The sequence below is a fragment of the Lutra lutra genome, chromosome 7 (assembly GCF_902655055.1).
Source record: "Lutra lutra chromosome 7, mLutLut1.2, whole genome shotgun sequence".
NCBI lineage: Eukaryota > Metazoa > Chordata > Mammalia > Carnivora > Mustelidae > Lutra > Lutra lutra.
Window position 1 is genome coordinate 3,205,163 of NC_062284.1, and position 25,069 is coordinate 3,230,231.

At 48.9% G+C, this 25,069-nt stretch overlaps 1 protein-coding gene across 3 annotated transcripts in view; it reads right to left on the reverse strand.

Moving 5' to 3' along the window:
- ADAMTSL3 (ADAMTS like 3) overlaps positions 1–22,233 on the reverse strand; it is a 342,411-nt gene extending 320,178 nt beyond the window's left edge. For 2 of the 3 annotated variants that reach the window (XM_047736616.1, XM_047736615.1), the window contains exons 1-2: positions 21,818–22,233; positions 20,286–20,386 (exon numbers count right to left, since the gene is read on the reverse strand). In XM_047736616.1, coding sequence (XP_047592572.1) covers positions 20,286–20,354 — 69 coding nt within the window. In that variant the 5' untranslated portion in view covers positions 20,355–20,386; positions 21,818–22,233. The remainder of the gene's footprint in view (positions 1–20,285; positions 20,387–21,817) is intronic. The other variant, XM_047736614.1, reaches the window with a different exon arrangement.
- Between the last annotated feature and the right edge of the window lie 2,836 nt (positions 22,234–25,069).

Below are 25,069 nucleotides of genomic sequence, written 5' to 3' on the forward strand. Positions count from 1 at the left end.
TAATGACCAGTGAGAAAAGTGGATGGGAAGCAAATGAGGGTACATTCACATTTCTTTACAAGTTATAAACAACACATTTTTGTAACGGAAGAAATAAACATAGCTCACTTCTAAGAAAGCAAGTGGTTGTAGGAAAGTCATTTGATGACATCTGCTTTCTGATGGAAAATTTAAGGAAAACAGCATGATTCAGGCCAAGCCAAGAGACAGCCCAATTAGCATTATTTATATGACAGCACTATCATGCTTCCTTGTACAATAAACAAATACAGAATCTCTCTACCCTTTCACACTAATGTTCTCCAACTACACACCAAATGCTTCCTTCTTCCAACGTACAGTCAGCAATCTATTCCATACTTAGGGCCAACAGTGAGGGTAGTATGTACTAGTAGGCTCTGCTGGCAGACCTAACACGTATGGGAGAAGAAGGGTAAAACTGTTGAAGAAAAGAGCAAACAGAGAGGAAACACAGAAGAGAAGGAAAGGGAGATATGCCTAAGGCAGTGGCAGGTACAGTGACCCAGCCACTAGCCACCAGCACTGATGCCATAAGATGTCTAGAGCAAGACAGCAAGTGGACTAGAGGAGTGGGTCTAGTCCTAGGTCTGACCCTCACCTGTTCTGAGACCTTGGTGAGGTTGGTTTTGGGCTCCACGGTCTTTGGTGTCCGGTTCATCCTACCTGAGTCTTTAGACACAACTGGCCTACCACACATGACACCATAGAGAATGCAGAGAAGCCTGCAACAATGCTGAGCCCATCCCAAGAGCCACGGGGTCAAAATGTCAGCATTCAGGTAGTGGAAGTGACCAAGTTCCCCTACCCAGAGACTGTCCCAAACGATCAAAGAACAACAGACCATGTGAATACCAACAGTTCTGGAGAACAGTCTTGACATGATGCCAGTCAGATGATAAAAGTCAAGAATTTTGTTTTATCAAGTATAGGTAGGACCACATAAAGAAAAAGTCACCAGGGCAGATTTATAAACGTCCATTCTTAGGAGAGTGGTGCATAGGAACATTATGGGACTAAGTTAGCAAAATTCTAGAATAGCTTCTAGATGAGAGGGCTTCCCAGCTGGAAACCATGACAAAGCAAAGGGGAGGCAGGAAGAACATGAAGTCTCTAACCATGGATCAAAGTCAACAGTAGCAGGGAAAGCAAGGGACCATATCCAAATGAGTCTGTAGATAGGGCCATGATCCCAGCTCCCACAATCAGACCTTCATGGTGCTGGATGAATAAAGCTGCAATATAGAAAAAACCTATATGATCAAGAATGATATTTAAAGGATTGAACAGGGGCACCTGGGCGGCTCAGTGGGTTAAAGCCTCTGCCTTCGGCTCAGGTCATGATCTCAGGGTCCTGGGATTGAGCCCGACATCGGGCTCCCTACTCAGCGGGGAGCCTGCTTCCTCCTCTCTCTCTGCCTGCCTCTCTGCCTACTTGTGATTTCTGTCTGTCAAATAAATAAAATCTTAAAATAAATAAATAAATAAAGTATTGAACAACTAGTAAGACACAGGCACCAGCCAATCAGATGATAGCTGTAACTACTGATACGGTCAGGTAGGCAGGTACTTGCTTAACTCCTCCTAGATCCACTCCTAACAATCTTCGAGATGGATTTCTAGGGCACACAAGCAAACAATGGGGGAATTATGATAGCCATTAGTGCTGTTGACTAAATATTTCCAGTTTCCCTTTTGGGTCCAGGTACACACCCCCATCCCTTTGACATTAGGTGTGGACGTGTGACTGACTTTGGCAAACAGAATGTGATATCGGTCACTTCTATTCAGAAGCTTTAAAACCAGTTCCCAACTTGTCACATTTTCTATTTTCCTCTGCAATGTCAACCAGCAATGTTTCAGATGGCAATGGAACCGAGAAGGCATGTGACCGATACGCAATGAGCGAGGAGAAAGTCTTCTGTGTATTGTGCTGCTGCAATTTTTTTAGATGTTACTGCAATGCGATCTAGCAGATCCTGACTGATACCAAGAAAAATGTGCCTCACCGGTTTTGGGGAATAATGCGTATGGTGATAGGATCATTGCAAATGTTTATTTGAGGAGCAGTGAACGGAACTAAACCAACTTGGAAACTACAAACATCTACAGCATGAAAAGAAATAACATAACATGTAAGAGATAAATTTTCAGAAAAAAGTTTTATTCTAGGAAACAATTTTAACCCACTGAGCCACCGAGGTGCCCATTTTTAAAGATTTTATTTATTTATTTGACACACAGAGAGAGAGAGAGGACAAGTCGGCAGAGAGGCAGGTGCGGGGGGTCTGGGGAAGCAGGCTCCCTGCTGAGCAGAGAGAGCCCCGCCATGTGGGGCTCGATTCCAGGACCCTGGGATCATGACCTGAGCCTAAGATAGAGGCTTTAACCCACTGAGCCACCCAGGCACCCTTAGGAAACAATTTTAGATAGCACTTGCTTTGAACATTTAAAGAAACTAAAGTAAATGTGCACTTTGGGGGAAAAAAAAAAAGGCAGGAAAGATGAGTTGATAAAACAACAGTTTCAAATAAAAAAGCAGCCGGCATATGGAAATAGTGTCTTCAAGCATTAGGTAGATTAAAGAGAAACATTACATTACAGAGAATTAAGAGTCTGGGAAGTAGCAGACAAGCATGAGAATTGGGAATGAAAGGGGAAGTGCTAGAAGTATAATAGAAGATGACAGGCAAGGAGAATAGACAAAGGAGATCCCATATGGATAATTCATGTTCTTAAAAGAGAGAACAGAAAAACTGGAACGGAAAAAGAAATGTAAAGATATACTGAAAGAAAACTCCCAAGTCCAAAAAAAATACTTAAGCTGTGTTGATTAAAATCAGAACCTAGTCATATCCTAGTGAAAATACTAAATTCCTCAAAACTTAAAAAAAAAAATGCTGGATTATAAACAAAATGGTGTAGATTCAAGTGTCCCTACTCCCCCTGCTAAGTATAACAAAAACCCTGGACATAATGAAGTAAACAATCATAACAAGACTCCAAAAGCAGGGGCGCCTGGGTGGCTCAGTGGGTTAAGCCACTGCCTTCGGCTCAGGTCATGATCCCAGGTCCTGGGTTCGAGCCCCGCGTCGGGCTTTCTGCTCAGCGGGAAGCCTGCTTCCTCCTCTCTCTCTCTGCCTGCCTCTCTGCCTACTTGTGATTTCTCTCTGTCAAATAAATAAATAAAATCTTAAAAAAAAAAAAAGACTCCAAAAGCAGAAAAGAAGAGGGCTGATAGGCTAGGGACCTCAGGGCTTGAGGAACAAGATAGTACTGGGTTCCCTGGGTTTTCCTTCTAGGTTCCACATATTCTGGACAGAGTGCAGACAACTGCAACACAGAAAAAGAGTAAGCAAAGACACCCACTCCATAAAAGTCCCAACAGAAGTTTATTCTCTCTAGTCAAAGGACCAAGAAACAGCCCAGCAGGACAGAAATTATTTTGATAATAACCACCTTGCCCTAGCCAAAGAGCATGGATTGCCCCACCAACACCACCACCAGCAGTGCCAGCAAAGAATGAATAGAATGAGTGGAGAGCCTGGACCTTTACTTCTGGACTATCTCACTGGACAGTCTGGACAGGCTACCCTCCCCTAGCTGAGGGCATGTTATCACCAAAAACCAGGTGGGGATCCTGGACTCTCATCCCTACCCCCAAGCAATAGTGGGCAGCCCTAGGTGACACCTACCCCACTGATGCACGTTATCTGCTGAGACCAAATGGAGAGTGTGGACTCCCACCCTCCCACCCAGCAAGGACAGGTGGCACTCCTCCTCCTCCCAAGTAGAATGAGGAGGGTGGGTCAGAGCTTAGAAGAGGGTAGCTAGAGAGAGGGAATTTTTAAACTTGCATATAAAATCCTAAACAGACCCTTAACCTACCCACAAATGAAACTGAACAGTATTAACTATATAAAAGGTTTGGGAATTGAACTGGAGTGTGGAATATCACTGCCCATAAATGAAGCAAACCAGAACACCACTGCAAGGGCTCTAAAAATTGAATTGTCATTATAATTATGGCAGACAAGGACCTTCTAAACAGGGTGACTATAGTAGAATATAGATTTAAGTAGATTCCAGAGTCTCATAACATAATACCAAAAGTACTTAGAATACAATTTAAAAAATACTTGTTGGGGCACCTGGGTGGCTCAGTGGGTTAAAGCCTCTGCCTTCGGCTCAGGTCAAAGCAGCACACAATACTGGTCCTTAATTTTAGGCTTAATCCACACTGTCTATATACAGAATCCTAAGGAAATCACACACACACACACATACACACACACACACACACATACACACACACACACTTCTAGAAATAATATATGTGTTTAGAAAGAATATAGGTACAAGAGCAATCCACAAAAATCAATCGTTTTCCTATGTATCAGCAACTAACAGGTGGATAATGAAATGAAAACCTCAACAATGTTTATAACCATTCAAAAAATTACAAAGTATTTAGGCATAAATCTAAAAGACACATACAAAATTTTATAAAACACTTGTAAAAGAAGCCAAAATCTATGTAAATAATTAGAAGCAGACCATGTTCATGGATTGGAAGACTCAACATAATCAAGAAGTTAATCCTTCCTCAAACCGACCAATAGGTTTAACATAATTCCTATCAAAATTCTAGCAGCTTTTTTTGTATGTATAGACAAGATTATTCAAAATTAATATGAAAATGCAAAGGAACTAGAAATTCTTAAATAATCTTGAAGTAGGAAGGAGCACTGTACTCAGTTTCAACACTTACTATGTAGCTACAGTAACACAGATAATGTCTTACTGAAGGAGAGAGAGAGGCATATAGCTCAATGGAACAAAATACAGAGTCTGAAAGTAATGCCACACAGATATCCCCATTGATTTCTGACAATCAGCCAATGATGCTGGAGCCTTTGCATATTTATAGGCAAAAGTAAGTCTCAGCCTTAACCTCATACCATACACAAAACTTAATTCAAAATGAATCATGAATTTAAACACAAAGTGTAAAAAAATAAAACTTCTAGAAGAAAACAGGAGAAAATCTTCAGGACCTGAGCTACCCAGAGTTCTCAGGCACGACACCAACACCATGATCCACAAATGAAAAAAAAAAAAAAGTGATAAAGTGGACCTCATCAAAATTAAAAACTTTTGGTCTACAAAGACCCTAATTAAGAGGATTTTTTTTAAAAAATCAAGCTACAGACCAAGAGAAAATACTTGCAAACAACACACCCCACAAAGGGAATTCTAGCGTACCATGGAAGCTACAACTCCTTTATATATACTCAACTTTCTACTAAAAAAAAAACAATGTGGAGATTCCTCAAAAAATTAAAAACAGAGCTACTCTATGATCCTGCAATCACACTACTGGGTATTTACCCCAAAGATACTGATGTAGTGAAAAGAAGGGCCGTCTGTACCCCAATGTTCACAGCAGCAATGCCCATAGTCGCCAAACTGTGGAAAGAACCAAGATGCCCTTCAATGGACGAATGGATAAGGAAGATGTGGTCCATATACACTATGGAATATTAAGCCTCCATCAGAAAGGATGAAGACCCAACTTTTGTAGCAACATGGACGGGACTGGAGGAGATTATGCTGAGTGAAATAAGTCAAGCAGAGAGAGTCAATTATCATACGTTTTCACTTATTTGTGGAGCATAAGGAATAACACAGAGGACATGGGAGATGAAGAGAAGGGAGTTGGGGGAAATAGGACGGGGGAGACGAACCATGAGAGATTGTGGACTCTGAGAAACAGACTGAGGGTTTAGGAGGGGAGAGGGGTGGGGGATGGGTGAGCCTGGCGGTGGGTATTAAGGAGGGCACGGATTGCACAGAGCACTGGGTGTGGTGCATAAACAATGAACCTTGGAACACTGAAAAAATAAAATAAAATTTAAAAAATAGTAATTAAAAAAAGCAAAGAGAAAGCAGAGAAGACTGTCCAGATTGTAAATGCTGAATGCAGATTAGGACTACATATGCTCTTCTACTGCTAAATCTAGTCTCCTGCTCACTTCCAGAGAGGTCTCTCTTTCTTGGTCTCATCAGGGATGGCCAGTCAGTGGATTTGTTAACTGAATCTCAGAACGAGGTGCTAATCCCACAGTCTAACATTGTGGCACAGAGCTCTGAGCTCCGTGAGTACTTCCACATGATCCCCAGAATGATGCGCACATCCTGGGTGCCATGTGTCTTTCGAAGGACAAGTTTCCCTTGGTTATTCCTCGAATGGAAAAATCTGTTAACTCTCTCCAGGAAACTGCTCAAGGGCTAGCCAAGGGAGGAGGCTGGGAGCCAAGGCTGGCTTGAAACACCTGTGTCCTGGGGTGGGCACCAAAGTGGATCAGCAGACAGCATAGAAAAAAATCGGGATGGGGCCAAGAAGGACAGAGACTCTGGCCGGTCACCTTCCGGGGGTTCGCCAGTGCCCGAGCGGGGAAGGACTGGGGCTGCTTCAGCACGCCACCGGTTTGCCATGTGCCCATGCATGTACATGAGCCTCTTGATGAGTTTTATCAATTAGCTGCATAATAAACCATAGCTAGCTCATTCCACAGCATGGGCTGGGCTCTTCCCTGCTCCCCACCCCACATCTTTCCATGGTCTGTTAAGGGGTCAGGCTGCTGAGTACGTCACTAAGGGTCCAGCAGGCCCCAGCAGTCAGCAGCCAGGTACACCGTGGGCACCAGCCAGGTAAGCAGCCTCCTCACATCACGGCCAGAACAGACCCACCACAGCAAGGCTGTCTGCCACTCCACGCGTTCCTTCCCTACTCCATGCACCAAACACTTTCCTGGCTCTCACAGTGGAAGCGGCTAATGCATCCCAGAAAGTGTTTACAGCGTGTGCAGCGCAAGAGCTCCACCCCCAAAGCAGTGAGCAATGATGCCTGCCACATGCTGGACCTCCCAAGGATGGAATGGAAAGGAGGGTTTGAAGGTCACCTCAAAGCCACTGGGCTTCCTCCAAGATGCAAGGCCACAAAGCCCATCCTTGAAGCACGAGGCAAAGCCAGAGACCTCGACCAGGGTCTGGGAGGGTCTTCTTTCATCAGAGGACCATGGAGGAGGGAGTATTAGGACCCTGGTTCCTGTGACCACTGCTCCATGGAAAGAAAGCTCTGCATTCTACTCATAAAGTGTGCTCTGAAAGGAATTTGCTTGAACTAGCCACAGGGCATTGGACCTGCTTCAATCTGCCCATCCCACACATCTCCCCATCTGTTCCCTCCCAACCCGAGCTTAGTATGGCCACAAGTTATTGCCAACACATGGGCAGCTCTGCCTCCAGAAGGACAGCTCTGCCCCTTACATTTGGGCTGGCTTCTTTCCATCAGTTCCTTCCATCTTCACTCCTGGCAAATGGGCAGTCATCCAAGCCAACAAACAGAACCAAACAAGCAGAAGGCAGCCTTCACAAGTGCTGCCTTCACCCCGGCAGAAAATTCTGACAGTGATTTCTTCTTTCCAGACTCATCTGGAGTCCTGGAAGTCCAGATCGCACTGAGTAATAGCAAATTTGGCTCATAATTTTATACATACACACACACACATGCACACACACACACACCCAACTTACCAGTACCTTATTTTTCAACTTTAACATGCATGAGCCTCTTTTTTTTTTTCATAAAGTATAAACTCCTGGTTTAATCCATTTTCTAACATAGCTTAAAAATGTACCCTTCCTTAAATGAGTTCCACCAACTCTCAGAATTCCAGGCTCTGAAAATCAAGGTGGTCACTTCCATCTAGACGTAAGGCTGATGAAGTTTAAAATGTCCAAACTGCTATGAAACAGACAACCTGTTTCTAGCGATATCAAACACTGTGACTGTGCGGTGACAAGGGCGACCTGCCTGGGCCCTCGTGGAGTGTGAACTGACACCACTTGGTAATTAGAATACTCTTGTACCAAAATGTTGAAGGTGTCATTATGGGTAATATTGGAAAAACTAGAAAACAAAACAAAAACAAACAAACTCAAACAAAAAACAACCAAGAGGCCAAGATCAGCAAATGGGGAAGCAGAATTCAGTTTCAGCCAGTAGCTGGACCCATTATTTCTGTCAAGGAGAGAACTATCTCTGCTTCTGGAAACAGCTGGACAAGCACTGGAAGGGGGGAAGGTGGGCTCCTGAGGACAGAGGTGAGCAGGAGACAAGAAGAAAACAGGTAGCCTGCTCCTCTCCGGGAGGAGAGGACTCAATGTGGTGAGTGGGTTAACAGTAGATGGGAAGAATCAGCAGAAAGAGAAGATAACAGAAACGCATTCCCTCATGCAAGGAATGTAATTTATAGTCAACTACCCACAGCAGTTTAGAAAAATGTCAAAATGTCAGCTGTCCTTGCCACATTCATGAAATTGAGCACTTCAAGATTCAGCATTTCAAAAACTAAAATGTAAAGATTGTTCAGTGAAGAAAAAATAAATCAGAAATTAAAAGCAAAATTTTAAAAATTTTGAAAAATTATAAAACACCTCCCTTTGCCCTACAAAATTTTTAATTTTCGATGAAATAGAAAGTTTCTATAGGGAAAGGTATGTCACCAAAGTTGATTAAAGAAGTAGGAGAAATCCTGAATAATGCAACAATCATACAGAACATTAAAAAAGCTGTCAGAGGGGCGCCTGGGTGGCTCAGTGGGTTAAGCCGCTGCCTTCGGCTCAGGTCATGATCCCAGGTCCTGGGTTCGAGCCCCGCATCGGGCTTTCTGCTCAGCAGGGAGCCTGCTTCCTCCTCTCTCTCTGCCTGCCTCTCTGCCTACTTGTGATTTCTCTCTGTCAAATAAATAAATAAAATCTTTAAAAAAAAAAAAAGCTGTCAGAGAAGAGTCTCCCAAAAAAGGCTCTGTGCCCCATTTGCTATCAAGATCTTTCAAATCTTCAAGGAACAGGTTGTTCCTGTGCTATTTAAGCTGATCCCAAAAAGTAAAAAAAAAATGATGGAAAATGCTCCAACTCATTTTTATGAAGTTAACAAAAATCCTGATATAAAAACCTGAAAAATAGAGTACTAACCAACGTTCATCAGTAGATGAGTACAGACATCGTACTTTTCAATAAACTATTTGTAAACCAAGTCCAGTTGAGTCTTAAAAAGATAATATACTATGGCAAAGTACAGTTAATGCCAGGAACACAGGGTTGATTGAATATTAGGGATCTTATTAATATGATTCATTGTGTTAGTAGATCAGGGGAGTGAAAGGATATGACCATCTAGATCTCTCTGAAGAGCCCTGATAACCAAGCGTGCCGGCAATTACAGTTTTATGTGTACGCCACTGGCAATAGTTGTTCAACAGGGGAACATACCACCCCAGGGACCAGAACTACACCCCGTGATGGCCAGCCAGAGTCCGGGAGTTGTGCTGGGAATCTGCCTCATTTATCGACCCTCCCGCTCCGGCCAAGTATCAGAGAAGGACAGTCAACACAGGAGACTGTTTCTTCGTTCATCTCTCTCTCTCCTTTCCCCCCTTTGTTCATTTGTTGTGTCTCTTAAATTCCACATATGAATGAAATCATACGGTATTTGTCTTTTTCTGAGTGACCGATTTTGCTTGGCATTACACTCTCTGGCCCCATCCATGTCTTTGCAAATGGCAAGATTTCATTCTATTTTATGGCTGCACAATATTCCAGGGAGAGAGAGAGAGAGAGAGTGTGTGTGTGTGTGTGTGTGTGTGTGTGTGACGTCTTCTTTATCCATTCATCAGTCAGGAGACACAAAGCCAAGCTTTTCGGTGGAGGCAGTATAGTTCTGGAGAGTGTAGGCCCATCGCTACACTTACACCCTCATCATAAACAAATACTACGGAATTGGGAAATTGTAGCAAAGTCTCACTTCATCGACATAAAGCCAGCCAGGAAGTACATATTATACTACATGTATATGTATTCATGTTGCTGGAACAAAAGTTTCAAGAAAATGATGCTTATCATTTCTGAGGGCTTCACGGCGATGCTTTTTTAGCCATTCCCTTCCAATTGGTCCATGAAAATAATGGCTGCTTAAAACCTGATAGATTAATTTCATGACCCACTAATGAGATGTATTCATAGTTTGAGAAAACAGTGCCCTTGTTAACAGACCCCACGTTCTGTCTGCTTCTGTGTGTGTTGACTGTCCACATAATCTCTAAGGGAGGCACACGCTTGCCCACTCCAGTGATTTGGGGCTTGGCCTTATAACGTTGCCCTGGCTTCACAGTAAGTAAAGATACTTCCCTACCCCCTGACCATGGCTTCAGCTATCTGAGTTGCTTTGGCCAATGGGATATTAGCAAATATGACTAAAGTAGAAGGTACAAGAAAGATCCTTGTGCATCTGGACCTATCCTCATGGGTACCTGTTATCTTCAAGGCAAGAACATACCCTGGCCAGTCTGGTCGCCTAACCGAGGAGGATGAGGGACATCTGGAGCAGAGCTCCATCACTTAAAAAAAAAAAAAAAAAACCTGAATCAGAACAGAACCCTCACAAAATCACAAAATCAATTAATAACATTTTTAAAAATAGAAACAAGCAAAATGTAGTCAGTGAACATGTGTCACTAGATGAATTTCTCAAAATAACAGTCACAGATAAATTATAGACAACCTGATCTCTCTTTCAAAAAGCTCAGGAGGAAATATAAAAGTATAAGGAAAACACTTACGACAACAGAAACAGGGAGCTTAGAAAAAGAATGGCAAAAATCAAAAAATAAAAACATTGCAAATTCGAAGACCATGCTAAAAAACCTTTCCTGAACACAGAACACAAACTTATGAAGAGGAAAAAAAGTATTTACGTAAAAATCATTGACATCATGTCCCAGTGAAAATATAAGACAGAATAAAGAAGAAATTGTGTAGATATCATGGCAGACAGAGTGAGGCACATGTAAGGGGGGAAAACCAGACCGGCCACAGAGTATTCAGTAAGACTCAATGCCAGAAGGTACAGAATCGATATTTACAACGACCTCAGGGAAAAAGTGAGAGAAGTTTTCTTTCATGGTATCATTGAATTTTTTGGTTTTTGGTCTTTTGAGAGAGATTAACTATACGTATGTTGGATCCCCTTTCATCATTTTTCTATTATTTATTTGTTTCTGTTTCATCTGGTAGAATACCCATTCTGTCTGGCACGTTCCCAGTTCCTTAGTCCCCTGTGTCTGTGCCATTCCTCACAGGGCCAGCTGCTGCGGAAGACCAGCACAGGGAGGACGGGAGGCACGAGACCGAGTGCACTAGAGCAACCCAGCGCTTCCACTCCACTCTGGCGTCCGGCTCATCGTCTTACTAACCAAGCGCTTGTTTGTCTCTTGAGCAACATCTGACTCTTATCATCAACACTCAAAAGCCAGTGAGGTCCACAGGAAGCCCCTTAACCCGCAGCCCTTCATTCTGGGAAGTGCTGCTCCCTCCCCCCACCTTCTCCCCTTCACCTGCAGCAGCCTCTGTCCCTAGAAGGTCACCTTGAGCACCTAGACAAAAAAACTGTGTCAACGATTTTGCCTTCAACTCTGGGTTGCTTCCCATTCTTGGTGTCAGGTAAGACCTCTTTGGGGGACAATATCTGCTTCTTTTGAGTCCCATCGGGATCCCCAATGTCACTGTTCTTACCAAAAATTCATTAGACAGGCACAATTTGTGACAGTGCCCCTTAGGGAAGTCTCTGTCCTGCTCACAATCTGAGGAGACACATACCAGCCTTCAGGATCCTCTCCCACATCTAGGTTCAACAGTACTCAAAAAAAAGTACTTCATATTTTGTGTGGAGAGGCTAGTACCATTTCTTCATTTCACTGTTCTTCTTGTTGTTTTTTTGTTTAGTTTTGAGGGAATGAACTCTGGTAACTCCCCCATTATGCCAGATCTCTTTCAAAACAACAGGATTTTTGTTCTTGGAGCTTGACCAAATCCTTTGAAAGACCTTCTGGATTAGCCAAAACTATGATACTGAAGAGAGGTCTTGCCTTAATAGTTACTGAACACACTACAAAGTTACAATAAAGTAGCCTGTTCAAATATACGGTATTAGAAAAAAAATACGGCAATAGCACAGGAAGAGACCAGCAGATTAATTAACTGCATTCTAAAACTAAAATGTTAATGCTTTTTTAAAAAGACTAGAAAAAGACACATACATGCATATATTTTCTCTCAGTATGATTATTTCTAAGCCTGGTACAGAGGCAAACAGGTCTTAAATTGAGAGGCTTCTAGAGTAGATGGCTTGGAAATTGTAAATGTCACTGTATCCAAAACATAAAGAAAAATAAATTATTCATGACCAAATGTGAAAATTCTTTGCAACATAAGAAGAACAAAATGTGAATACAAAGAACAGAACATTTACAAATTCATTTTAAAAATCTCAGTAGAAAAAACTGGCAAAAATAGAAGGGTAAAATCTGTTACACTATTTCTAATGTCTTAAGAAAATCTTACACAAATCCGGTAATAGAAATGGCCCCAAAGTATTTTTAAGAATCTCTCACAACTAAGATTTCCTTAAACTTTGTATTGCCAGCTCCTGCAAACTAAGAGTACACTTGAAAGAGAACTTGATAGTGTAAATTTAAGGTCTTAAAACTGCGCATAGCTTTGACCCCCAAATTATGTCTCAATGAGTACATTTTTCTAGAAATGTACTCAAAGAAAATGACCACAAATGTGAGCAAGGTTGGATCTGCAATGCATTTGCGTAGCAAATTATCTGTAACAGCAAAAAGCTGATCAACCTAAAGGTTTGGCAGTAAAGAATTTCTTAATAAAATGTAGAACAGCCAAATAATGCAGTACTATGAAGGCATTAAATATCATTATAGGAAAAATATTTAAGGACATATGGAAATATTCCTCACATCGTTAAACTTTTAAAAAATTATACTCCAACTACAGTATAATGACTTTTTAAAAATGCATGTATATTAATATTCTAAAAAGAATATTAGGAATAAGGCGCCTGGGTGGCTTAGTCGGTTAAGCTTCTCCCTTCCGCTCAGGTGGTGATCCCAGGGTCCTGGGATGGAGCCCCAGGTCAGGCTCCTTACTCAGCGGGGAGCCTGCTTCTCCCTCTGCCTCTGCCTCTCTCTCTCTGCATCTCATGAATAAATAAATAAAATCTTTTTAAAAAATATTAGGAATACATATATACAACCAAACCCTAACAACTGGTAGAATAAAAGATTATTTTTGCATCTTTGTCTTTCCCTGTGTTTTCCACATTTTTTCATCAACATGTTTTATGTTTTTAGAGCAGGAAAGACACACAGTGGAAATTTCAAAAGAGAGAGTGAAGAGAATTTAAAGAGTCCTTTAATCTTATAAATGAGTTTTTATTTTAAAAAAATAGGTATTCTTCCATGCTCACTTCAGCAGCACATATACTAAAAAATAGGTATTCTTCCTTTTCCTAAATTATTTGCAAAATAAAAGGCTACTATATTTATAAATGAAGGCTTGGAGAACAAATGCATTTCTGAGTGTTTGACCACAATAATTTGTAGCATACATTGGCTGGAGCTGTTCAGTGCTGACAAATTCCAGAAAGTAATTGCATAAAATACTTGGAGAGGAAATTGCTTTATGCTTCCATGCTATTTATGGAAATTAGCATCTTTGTAAAAATAAACTGCAAGCAATCACAATCATAAACTTTGAAATGTGGTTTCCATAAGATGTTAGCTCTGGTCGTTAAGATCCATTAGCAAGGCAGTGGGAGAACCCTGCCCACTTTTCTGTTATGAAGCAATTACATATAATTGGTTTTTTCCTCTTGTATCTTAAACCCTTATTTTCTCCTAGATGCTTCCCTGTGGAGGATACATATATATGCTGAAAAGCTCACTTTGCCCAGAACAACCTTGCTAACGATCTTGTTTCCCTCTCCAAGAGCGTCGCGCGTCTCCTTTCTTGGTGCTTTCACCTTCTGGAACCCACATCTTGCCCTGAAATTACTCCTTCAAATGTCACCTACCATTTCACAAGATCAGGGTCAACTTTCATGTTCATGCATCCCTAAAACTTGTTCAAAACCCGAAGGAATCTTCATTTCCTCCCTCTCTCTCCCTCTCAACCCACGGTCATCACGTGTCAGGATCTATCTCCTTCAGGTTCTAAAATGGTTTCCCTACCCCCGTCTTGTCTGTGGCTAACTCCCACCCATGCGCTCTCATGAGCGGAGTTGAAGGTCTCCTTATTACCAGCCTGGACCAGTGCCAGCAGCCTTCCAAGTATCCTCTGCTCAAGTGCATCACCAGGGGTCCAGTGGTTCATAACGGTGCCTCCCATCACCTCCCCAACACCCACAGGATGCCATGCTGCCTGCTGAGTAATGTCCTCCTTCTTAATGACATACAGAGCACACTTCTTGAGGTCCTCTCCAGGATAACCCCAAACTCTTTGTTCATCCTGACTTCACACCCTGTGCCGCCGTGCACCCTCCTCTCAAGCATACTGTATCTAGGGAAGCAGGGGGTGGACCCCCGTGCTTTCAGAAGCCACCATTCTGCACCAGACGTCTCGAGAATTCTTTGCCGGTCGTTGGCTCTAGACCTCTCCCCACAGAACCTCACCGACAGTCTTTAACTACATCACCCGTGCTTTAATAAAATTACCCTTTTGCACCAAAAGAAGAAAAGAAACAAATTCCAAGAGGAATCAATGCAAGTTAGTGCCTAATGGGTACCAGGCAGGGCAGCAAAGACGAATGCCCAGGATTCTGGCTTCAGTGACCAGCTGATGGGGAGTCTAGGCCCTGAGATAGAGTGGCAGGCAGAGGGTCTGGAGACTTCTGTCTAGGAAGTACCGTGCTTGAGCCCCGCAGGGGAATGGGGGAGAGGAGGAGGCTAGTAGCTCCTGGATATGCTGATGTGCAGCTCTTGGAAGTGGCAGACAGAAGCCTCTTGGAGAGATCGGCCCTCTTGCACATGGGAGAGGCTTTCGAGTTTCAAAAAAAAGAAAAGAAAGAACGAAAAACAAAAACAGACTTAACAGAACTGTGTTTTATTTCCAGTGTTTACACTTAGAAGTTAAAGTAAACTAGAAGATAACTTTTTATCTTTCCAGTCTATCTAGAACCTTCCTCAAGAGAACACTTGAAAGCCTGGACCACTATGAGAGTTGGGTCCCCTGATGATAAATCCCAGGCGGGAGCCTCTGGAGAGAAAACCAGGGGAGTGGTGGGAGGCGCCTGGCGAGAGTGTAGGGAGAGAGAAAGCGGAGGCCAAGTGCAGAGCTCTGGGACTGAACAGCTTTTCTCAAAAGCCAGAGATGGGAAGGGCAGAGGGGCAGAAGGAGAAAGGCGTCATGTGTCGTCTATGTCAAACAAGGAGAGGGCTCCCCTTCGTTCCTACACCGGATTCTCATGGGATCTACCCGATGACTCCATCCTGCAGCTACATCCTGGGGGCGAGTTGGTAACAAGGTGGACCCTGCCTCCAGGACAAGCTGAGGCCCCCAAAATCACTGTGGAGGGTGACGTCACACAGGGAGGGCCTTTATGACCTAAAACCCAGAGTGCTGGAGGAACCCGACCCGGAGTTCTTCCTGAAACAGGACAAAGAGGAAAAGGGCCACAAGGTATATCAAATGTGTAACAAAGCACAGTCAACCAAGGAGAACATTATTCTGAGGAATATTCCAGTAAGTAAGCAAAGCTGAGAGCATAAGGCATTCACGACAGGCAGCTGATGGCAAGCACCTGTGAAGGAACATCCTGAAAAGAACCCAGACGTCAAATAAAGGAATAATGGGCTTCAACAAATTATGGTATCACGGCATAATTGTAAGAACAATGAACACGGCCATTTCATGTGTGAGATGTGTACTGATATGTAAAGACCGTCACGATACAGAGACTGAAGACAATGGGTGGCAATATCTTTAGCATGATCCCATGTACAAAAACATAACACACGTATTTATGCCCAGAAAAAGTCTGGAAGATTACGCACGAAAACACTAATAGTTATTATCTGGGTGGGAGTAGTAAGGCCAATTTTTTATTTTGATTTCCCTTTCATTTACCCAGATCTTCTATTTTTCTACAATTTATGCTCGCGGTCAGTCCTGCCAGACACAGTGTGCCAGGCTCTAGCAAGGAGGTCGGTCCGTTCACTGTCATTCTCTGAAACCTCTTGCCTTGACGGGCACCAGCAGGAACAGGGCCACAGAGCGTGGCTGGGGAGTTCTGAATGTGGGAGAGTAAGAGAGACGGGAAATGGTTGTCTGGGGACCACACTAGTGGCGCAGAACTCCGTCTGCGAAGATGGAATACGAGTGTTGATGCTCTCGAACCACCGCTCATGCACGACCCAATGCAGTCACAAGGACAGCGACCCAGGCTGCCATCTGAGTCCGCCGCCCTCCTCCTCCCCCGTCAGGAGGGGGGTTCTGCGGAGGTGGGGGGCTTCCGCACCTCACCACAGCAACCCACGCCTGGATTCAGGCTCCTGATATAAAGGGGACAGGGTGAAAGCTGAAAGGTTGGGATGAACATCTGTGGTGTCAGAAGGGGAGAACCACCACCCCCAAAGCCTCCACCGAGATGACAGCCACTCAGACAAAACTGCCTTGGAGACCCAAATCACCCCAAAACACCCAGGATCCCCAAAATCAGACTCCAGACACCAGACTGAGGAAATCAGGATGATGGATAAAGACGAGGAAGAACAGCAAGACCAAAACCAATGCAGAGAGGACCACTGAGACCAGAGCCGCCACCACCACGAGCGCTGGCCCTGCGCCCAGAGCTGACGTGTCTAATTTTAGTGTCACGATATCCAGTGGGACCTTTCCCGATGCCCAAACGTTGGCCAAAGTGGTGACAGAGAGGAGCCAAATACCCCACATTCTAAAGACACCCCCCTCAGAGCTCGCTAGGGAGCAGCACGGTGGGTCCTACTGTCACCTGCCTAGTCTCTAAGGACGACTGAGATGCACGGAAGGAAAAGGCACTCACAGAGACTCCAGGGGGAACCTGCAAGCAGGGGCTGGCCCACCACGGGCATCAGCTCAGACGGTCTGCTGATAGGACCCTGCCCACCCCCTACCCCCCACCCCCAGAGCAGTGAGTGGGGGCCAGAGAGAGGAGGCAGTGTGGAGAATGCAATGTCTCCACCGTCTGCAGAGTGAGGAAGCCTGTGTGTCCTATGGATCGAGTGGACCACGCCGAAGGGAGCTGGGGTGTCGTTTTGTAATTGACACACGATGTCACATTCGTTTCCGCCATACCACACAGTGATGGGGCAAGTCTGGGCGTCCCGCTGTGGATCTGGGTGTAGACCACCTTGCTGGTACCCCAGCCACCAAGCTGTGCACAGGGTGAGAAGAGCCCAGCAGCAACAGGCAGGCAGAGCGGGCCTCCTGCTCCAGGAAAGGGGGTCCTGCAGGCCCTCTGAAGAAGCCACACAGGCCTCCCGAGGACACAAGAAGCAGCGAGAGCCAGACGTGCAGTGACAACCTCCCAAGAGAAGCATGTAGTTAGGTAGAGAGCTCTATGCCCTTCTCCCTGCTCCCCTCTGCTATTTCCAGTGCCAGGAAGGCTGCACCAGAATAATGAAAAGGAAGGAGTGTCCCAGGGCTAGTCCTCACCGCTGGCTGAGGTGGGAAGAGGGCCGACCACAGCATGGCCCTGTCTCACGCACCCCGAGCCCTGTGTCCACCCTACATGAGCCAGAAGGGAGGGGAGATGTAAATCAAATGGGGAGTCAACATTTCAAATCGGACTGGACTTTTTTAAAATGGAAAAATTAAAATGAATCTGCCCAAGATTTTGCTAAGGAAGGGGGTGGGCTTGACGAGGCGGGGCTGGAGCCCACGACTGGCGCATGTCTACTCCCACCAAGAGGGGACCTCTCCACGAGGGAGGCTGCAAGGGAGAGCTGGTCCCCAGGGAGAGGAGCTGGAGCCACAGGAAGCTTCCAGGGCCCATGACCCAGGGGGCTGAGGGAGACAGCAAGCTCCTCCAGAAACGCTCCAGAATGAGTCAGGAGAGCTCAAGACTGCCGACCTCGTGCTTTGCTCTGTGGCCCGTCACAGCAACCTGTGGCCAGCGACTAGAGGAGGTCAAGTCATCTGCAAATGCATTAAAGGAAATCTAGTTTTCATTAAATGAGTTGGCACGGCCCCACTCCCTGTGGCTCAGCCTCCTGGCTACTGGTCCTCCACCAGTCACCTCGTGGCAGCCCGTACAAGGCAAGGGGACACACTGAAGAACATCTAGAGGCCCCAAACACCGAAGTCCCAACACACCCCAGAGGGGCAGCTTCGAACGGAACCCGGGCTGACCGTAGGCAGACAACCAGGTGTGCAGGAGCAGGATCTCAGGACTGACCGACCCTTCACTGGAACATTCTCCCTCGGTGCATGGGGAGACCATCCTGGCCAGTCCCACTCACACCTGTGGGGAAGCCCCTGAGGAGTTCCGCCCCGACCCCCAGCTGGGCAGCACCTATGGGGCAGCACCCGTCTGTTCGGCTGATGCCTCCTGACTGCCCCCTACGGGACCGCGGCGGGGACTACAGGCAGCGACTGCCACAGAGAGCTCAGATCCATCATCACACACTCACGTCCTGCCAGACAGTCTCTGTTTTGTCTGTCCCCTTCTCCCACTTGCAGTGGATTCGCTCCTCCAGACAATTCGATGAGGTAGATTCCCCCCGCTCCAGGTGCCGGAACAGACGCAGAGAAGTCCGTGTGACAGGTCAGGAAGGAGGGGCGCTGGGATTCGAGCAGCCTGAAAACCTCCTTTCGCGATCTCCCGCGCACACTGCCCCGTACAGGGAGACAACGCTGCCAGAGGCGCACAGATATGGAAAAATCCAAAAGAGGTCACTGAGTGATTCAAGCTGGGCAAACACTGCCCTTGGCCAAAGGTCAACAGACTGCCTCAAAGCACATTTAAATTTTATAAGGTGCAAGAAGACAAAACGAAACGCGGTGCCTTGAAACCTCGGCCCCAGCTGACCGGGAATGGAGCCCGTTTCAGATCTGCTGATGGGAAAGAAAAGCGAGTCTCCACCATCTGCCACCCCACGGCCCCTCACTGACTACAGAAACCCTAAAGTCACCCCGAAAATACTTACGACACATCTGTTAGAATGTGTTTATGGAGCAACATCAATGAAATGGGATGATGGGGGAGAAACTGTACCTCGAGAGCCAGTTTTCACGAGCCACCGAAATCGTGGGACACTGGAGTTGGAAGAGGCTCAGAAACACCATGTCCAAGAAAGTGAACTGAGAGGCAGTCTGAGTAATGGATCCCATGGTGTGTGTCTCTATTCAAGGGTGCGTCCTCATTGAACAGACTGTTAAAGCCCTTCTAGCCCACATGCCCAAGAAGTTACGCCTGAAGAAAGGGGTTGCCTTGTTCTAATTCTGACAAGGGGCTGTCCTGGGCTAGCAGCAGCCCTGGGGACATGACACTAAGACATGCTCTGCATCTTTTGACCGAAGGCCACAGACTGTTCGGCTCAATCCAGGCTGCAAACACATTTGTCTGGCTTTTGGAGCTTTTCAAACCGGGAGGTTTCATAGGAAATCTGGATGGCCCAAGTATCCTGAAAAAGTAGACGATATGGCAATCCCGGGCTTGTGTTCCCACTTGGCAATGACCAGCTGGAGGTAAGCAGAGGCTGCTCTAACTAGATGAAGCATGGGCCATCCACTTTTCCACTGTCTCCTGTACTCCCTATCGTCTCTCCGGCAATGCTATCTTCACCCCTTTATTTCAGCCTGCCCCGCTGCCAAATGAGGATGCAAGAGATGAGCTGCCCGCACCCCCGGCTAGTGGGGAAAAAAAAGCAGTCTAAAGAAAGGACTGCAAAACAGTGTGATATGTGTTGATAGAAGTAAACTCAAAATAGTTACTTGGTGACTGAGCTAAGGCCAGAAATCGGGCTCTGCCCCATTCATTATGTCCTGGCCTCTAGCCTCACCTCTCCTGGGCACACACAGACCACCACCCTAGACTGAAAAGACAGGGTCCTGCATGGCCCCAAGCATGGCTGGCACGTGATACCCAAGTGGCATCAGGGCACTGCTCAGGGTTCAGAGAGGACCCAAGGAATTTGAATCATCCTTATAGCTAAAACAACCAGAAATACCGTTTGCTGGAGGTAAGAGAGAAAACCAGATGCTCTTGGCATAGGATTAATACAAGTCATACCACATCTTAGGTGATCTAGAATAATGCTCCTAAGCAAGCAGAGGGGCGCCTGCCCTTCTTCTTCCCTCGATATTACCTGCAGGAGGGCAGAGTGCACGAAGACCGTCCATATCAGCAGCCACCAGGAGCTCTGCCAGGAAGCCATGGGGTCCGGTCTCCTGGGGGTCTCTCTTGAGCCTACAAAAGAAGAAAAAGTTGGCTTTCAACCAGCTCTGCCCCCAGTGGCAGCACCCATGACTTAAGAGACCAGTCAGAGGGAGGGATTCTGAGCCTCCCATAATGTCTTGGAAAGGTTTGTGTAGGTCCAGGATGGGGCTACCTACTACAGGGCGCAGATGGGTCCCCATCAAGGTCAGGAGGGCAGCTGGACCTGCCTGCCATGCACAGCCCACACCTCTAGGCCTTCCGAAGCTGAGAGGTCTCTACACCAGCCACTTTCCAGCTCATGTGTCAGCAGCAGGGTGTGGCTACTGGCATCTGACTCAGGAAGCCAGTGTGGAGCCAAGGATTAGGGCACCTGCCAGCTTCTTCGACTTCAGGCAAAAATGGATCTGAGACAACTGAGCCAGCCCGGAGAGGGGAAGGGACCTGCCTAAGGTCACACAGCAAGATGGTGACTGTTCCAGGACTGGAATACAGGTCTTCTGAGAGGTCAAGGCTTTCCCAGCAGATGACACCGTGTACTGTCAGAACCCCAGACCTGCAGCCGGAGAGGTCTGAGAGCTGAGTCCGAGGGGCTTCAGAGGGCACAGCCTCCGCGCTGGCCCAACCCAACCTCCCAAAAGTAGGTGACGGTGATCCAGCGGAGGTCCCCCTGAGCCCAGGAGGGCCGCGGGGGGTTTCTGCACAGTTCTCCTGACAATTTGCAGGGAAATCTGTATGAGTCGAGACTGGAAAAGCCGAGGTCACACTCGCCTCTCGCTTCGCCTCGCGGGCGCCTTGGCGGAGCCGGTGTCCGGGGGCGGGTCGGTGGCTTCCCTCCATCTGGAGAAAGCATTAAGGGCCTGGCCTAATGCGATCCGCAAATGTGCTGCTGTTTCCGACCTGAGGCGGCGACTCCGGGCCGAAGGGAGGCGGCCGGTGCCGGGCCCACGCACCGCGCGCCCCCCTCGCCGGCTCGGCCCCGGCCGCCCCGCCGCACGCCCCGCCGGCTGCCCGCTGCCCCGCGGCGTTTCCTCCCGCGTCCGCGCGTCCCCCACACCCTGTGCCCGCTCTGCCCGCGGGCGCGTCGCCTGGGCCCCTGGCGCCCCAGGCGCTCGGGACCCACCGGCCGGGCAGCGGGACCTTCCGACGCTCCCGGCTCCCGGCCGCTGCCAGCCCGTTCTCCGCCCGGGAAGCCCAAGCCCGAGAGCCCCCGCTCTCCGGGGCTCCCCCACAAGGAAGAGCGCCCCCCGCGCGTGGAGAGCCCCGCACACGTCCCTCCGCGAACGCCCCCGGGTCCCACGGAGCGCTGCGAGGGGAGCGCCCCGCTCCTGGAGGACGCCGGGACCCGCGAAGGAACCCCCTCCCGCTCCGCGCCTCCCAGCCCTGCTCGGCAGCCACGGCCCCGCGTCCTCCTCCCCGCCAGGGACAACCTTCCCGACCTCGCGCGGAGCTCGCGGCACCCACCTTGCGCCGCGGACGCTTCTGGGACGTGCGGCCCGGGAGGCGCGGGCCCGGCGCGCGCGGCGGAGAGGCGGGCGGGAGCGGCCCCGTCAACACCTCGTGCGGAATCCGGCCCCAGGACGTTCCCCGACGCCGGCCTCCCGCCCGCGGCGCCGCAGTCGCTGCCGCCGCCGAGCAGTTAAATGGGGCTGGGACGGGGGCCGCCCCGCCTCTCCCGCCCCCTCCGGGCGCCGAGCGCGGCGCGGGCGGGGACCCAGCGGCGGAGGGCGCGCGCCGCCACCTGCACCGCCCGGCAAGTGCACGGCGCGCCCGGCCGCCCTCCGCCCGAGCCGGGGGGCGCCGGGGCGCGAGGGGAGCGCGTGAGGGGCCGGGCCCGGTTCGCTCGGAGCGCGCGGGGCCTCGGCGATGGCGAGACGCGGCTGGAACGCTCCTCCGCCCGCTTCCTGGAAGCCACTCCTCGCCCTGGGCCGGCCGCCAGGCGTGGTGCCAAGAGCCGGGATTGCCGACGCCGCCACCGCCGCCGCCGGCAGGCGCGCTGGGGAGAGGCGGCCGCGGCCGCGCGAGCCAGCCCGGGGCGCCCCGCCTCAGTCGGAGCCGGGAGGAGGGCTGCCGCCGCCCCCCCGCCCCGAGCCTCCAGCCGCCCGCCCCTTCCCGGGCCCGCCCGGCGGCCACACCGAGGGCTGCCCGGAGCCGCCGGCTCATGCCCGGCCGGGCACGGACCTGAGCGGAGTCCGCGGCCCCCCTCCCGACCCGCGCCCCTCGGTCCCGGGGGAGACCCCCCGACCCCGCGCCCCGCGCAGACCCGGCACCCGCCGCCGACTCCTGGGCGCGCTCGCCGCACGGACGTCCGGCTGCCACGGCCACGAGCGGCCGAATAGGGTCACCCCCGGGCCAGGTACCGGCAGCCACTTACGGGAGCTGGGCTTGCTTGAACCGTGCTGACGATGAGGGGCCAAGCCCGGGGTTAAGGGTAAAGGGGTGTCAAGACCCAGACAGGGGAGACTGTCCTTGTGGACTCCTGGAAGTGAAGGGAATTAGACACAATGTTCGTGCCTGGCTTTGGCCTCATCACGGAGGTATCAAGGCAGGGGCCCGGCATTGCTCGGTAAGGCTGCCTTAGGCCCCCACCTAAGTGCGACCACGGGCTCATTTCCTTGGGTGCCCGAGCCTGCCAGCCACTGTGCTGAGCTCTTCCCGGCCCAGCGGCATTCGTTAGGATCGTGGTTCCCATTTCACAGCGAGGGAGCGGAGGCCCAGGGGATAAATACATTGCACACAGCGAGTTGCAAAGCCGGGACTGAAGCTGGTGTCCTCTGCTGTTCATCCCTGAGGTTCATCTCCCGCCTGTTCTGTAGTTGGTACACTCAGATGGGGGTAGAGCTTTACAGAGGGGAGCTGACCCCCTGTCTGTCCCCCCCCCCCCCCCCCCCCCCCCCCCGCGTCTTACCTTCCTGGCCCTGGGGTCTCCTCAGGCCAAGAGGAGGATCTGCAGACTGTCTCCCCACTCCATGTGAGGAGGCCGGAATCTCATGGTAAAATGAGCAGAGGACATTCAGGGTCAAGGGGGCAGAGAGGACCAGGACGTAGTGGGACACTACTCAGTCCCGGGCAGGAGAGCTGGGCAGAACCACAGAAAATGAGAACTTACAGTTCTCAGTAGTTATGTTCTTATGAGGTCAAGGGAACGATGAAGCTGGTAATAGCGAACTCTGAAATGCAGAGTTAGGTCCCTGCCAGCCCCGGGTCACGTCCGTCAACCAATCAATACACAACCTCATTTTATCTGTGGTTCTCATTAAAACATCCACTATCTTTTCACGAACATTGAGCCCACAGCCACCAGCGGTACAAGTCCTGGCCCAGTGCCCCGCATCCAGCTTGAGGATTTGCTCTGGATGACACATCGCTCGCAGCCACTGCGTAGGACCTCCAGCCAGCCCTCCAGCATGGCTCTAGGAGGCCCTGTTAAACAGCAAAATTGCCAAAAAAGAAGACCAAAATGTAAAAAGTGGCACTGCATAGACCCTAAAAGGACACTGGTTTACAGCGTGAAAGCCGACACGGGAAGGCAGAGGCGCGCCTCCCTGTTCCACCTTCACGGGGAACGTGCGTATCAGGCGATTCACAGTTTCTACCTCTTTGCCAAATGACCACAAAAAAATTGCAAGTATCGATTTGCAGATTCCAAATAAATCTTTGTAAGGAGGTGAATTCACAAACACGGAAGCTGCAAATAATGAGGACGGACTGTAAGTGCTTCTCATATCAGGCTAGCAGGAGGGGATGACAGAAACATTCCAGTGTTCCAGGCCAGTCACCTGTATTAACTCCGTCATCGCACCAGGCTAGGGGGGAGGCATTGTTTTTATTCCGTTTTACAAATGAGGAGACTGCAGTAGAAAGGTTGACCCGCAGATTCTTAGCAACTAGAATGTGCCAGTTCTCACGTCATTCATATTCTAAAACCAGCCCAGTGTTTCACAGTCTGTTGCCAGAAGCACATGAATATTTAAGATGAAATGGAGAATTCAAAGAGATGTTATGCCCCGTGCAGCTGGGGTGAGCTGAGCTGCCCGTGCCCGCAGTTCAGGAAAGCACCAAGAAGACCTCTGGAGCAGGAGGTGTGCTGGGAACGCTGGAGCCACTGTGCTCCAGGGACTCCTGCCTCCATGGGACTCCCTGCCTCATTTTCCCCTGGGCACTCGTGACTCCTGCGCCCGCCTCCGAGGAGCGCCCTCACCGAGTGTGGAGGCCAGGCTGAGCTGCTCTCTCCCAGGGGCTACACCTCCTACCAGGCCAGTCCCTCAAGAAACAGTTGGTCAGGAGTGAAAAGGAGGAGAGCAAACCTCCCCAGCTCCCTAAAGCAGTGCTGCCTTCCTCTCTCTCCGTCCGGCAGATCAAGCAGTCCGCAGATCAAGCAGTCCTGTTTGTGACTCCAGCACTGGGAGTGTGGGTGACAAAGAGCCACGAAGAGCAGACTCCGCTTAGGGAGGGGCTGGCTGGACCTCGCAGGCCCTGTCCCCGGATTCCCACCTAACTACCCCCATCAGGACTCTCCTTCACCACTTTGCCCAAAGTGTAGACACAAAACCTTCCCTTAGTCCCGCATCCATGCTCCCCTCCGCCCTGCACCCCCGGCACTCAGCTCTGGCCAACATGTTTAAACAAGACATTGCCAAAGATTGGGAGAAGACTAGGGAGTGGGAAGAACAGAAGAGAATGAGCCCCCCAAAAGCCAATCTTGGATTGGGCTCT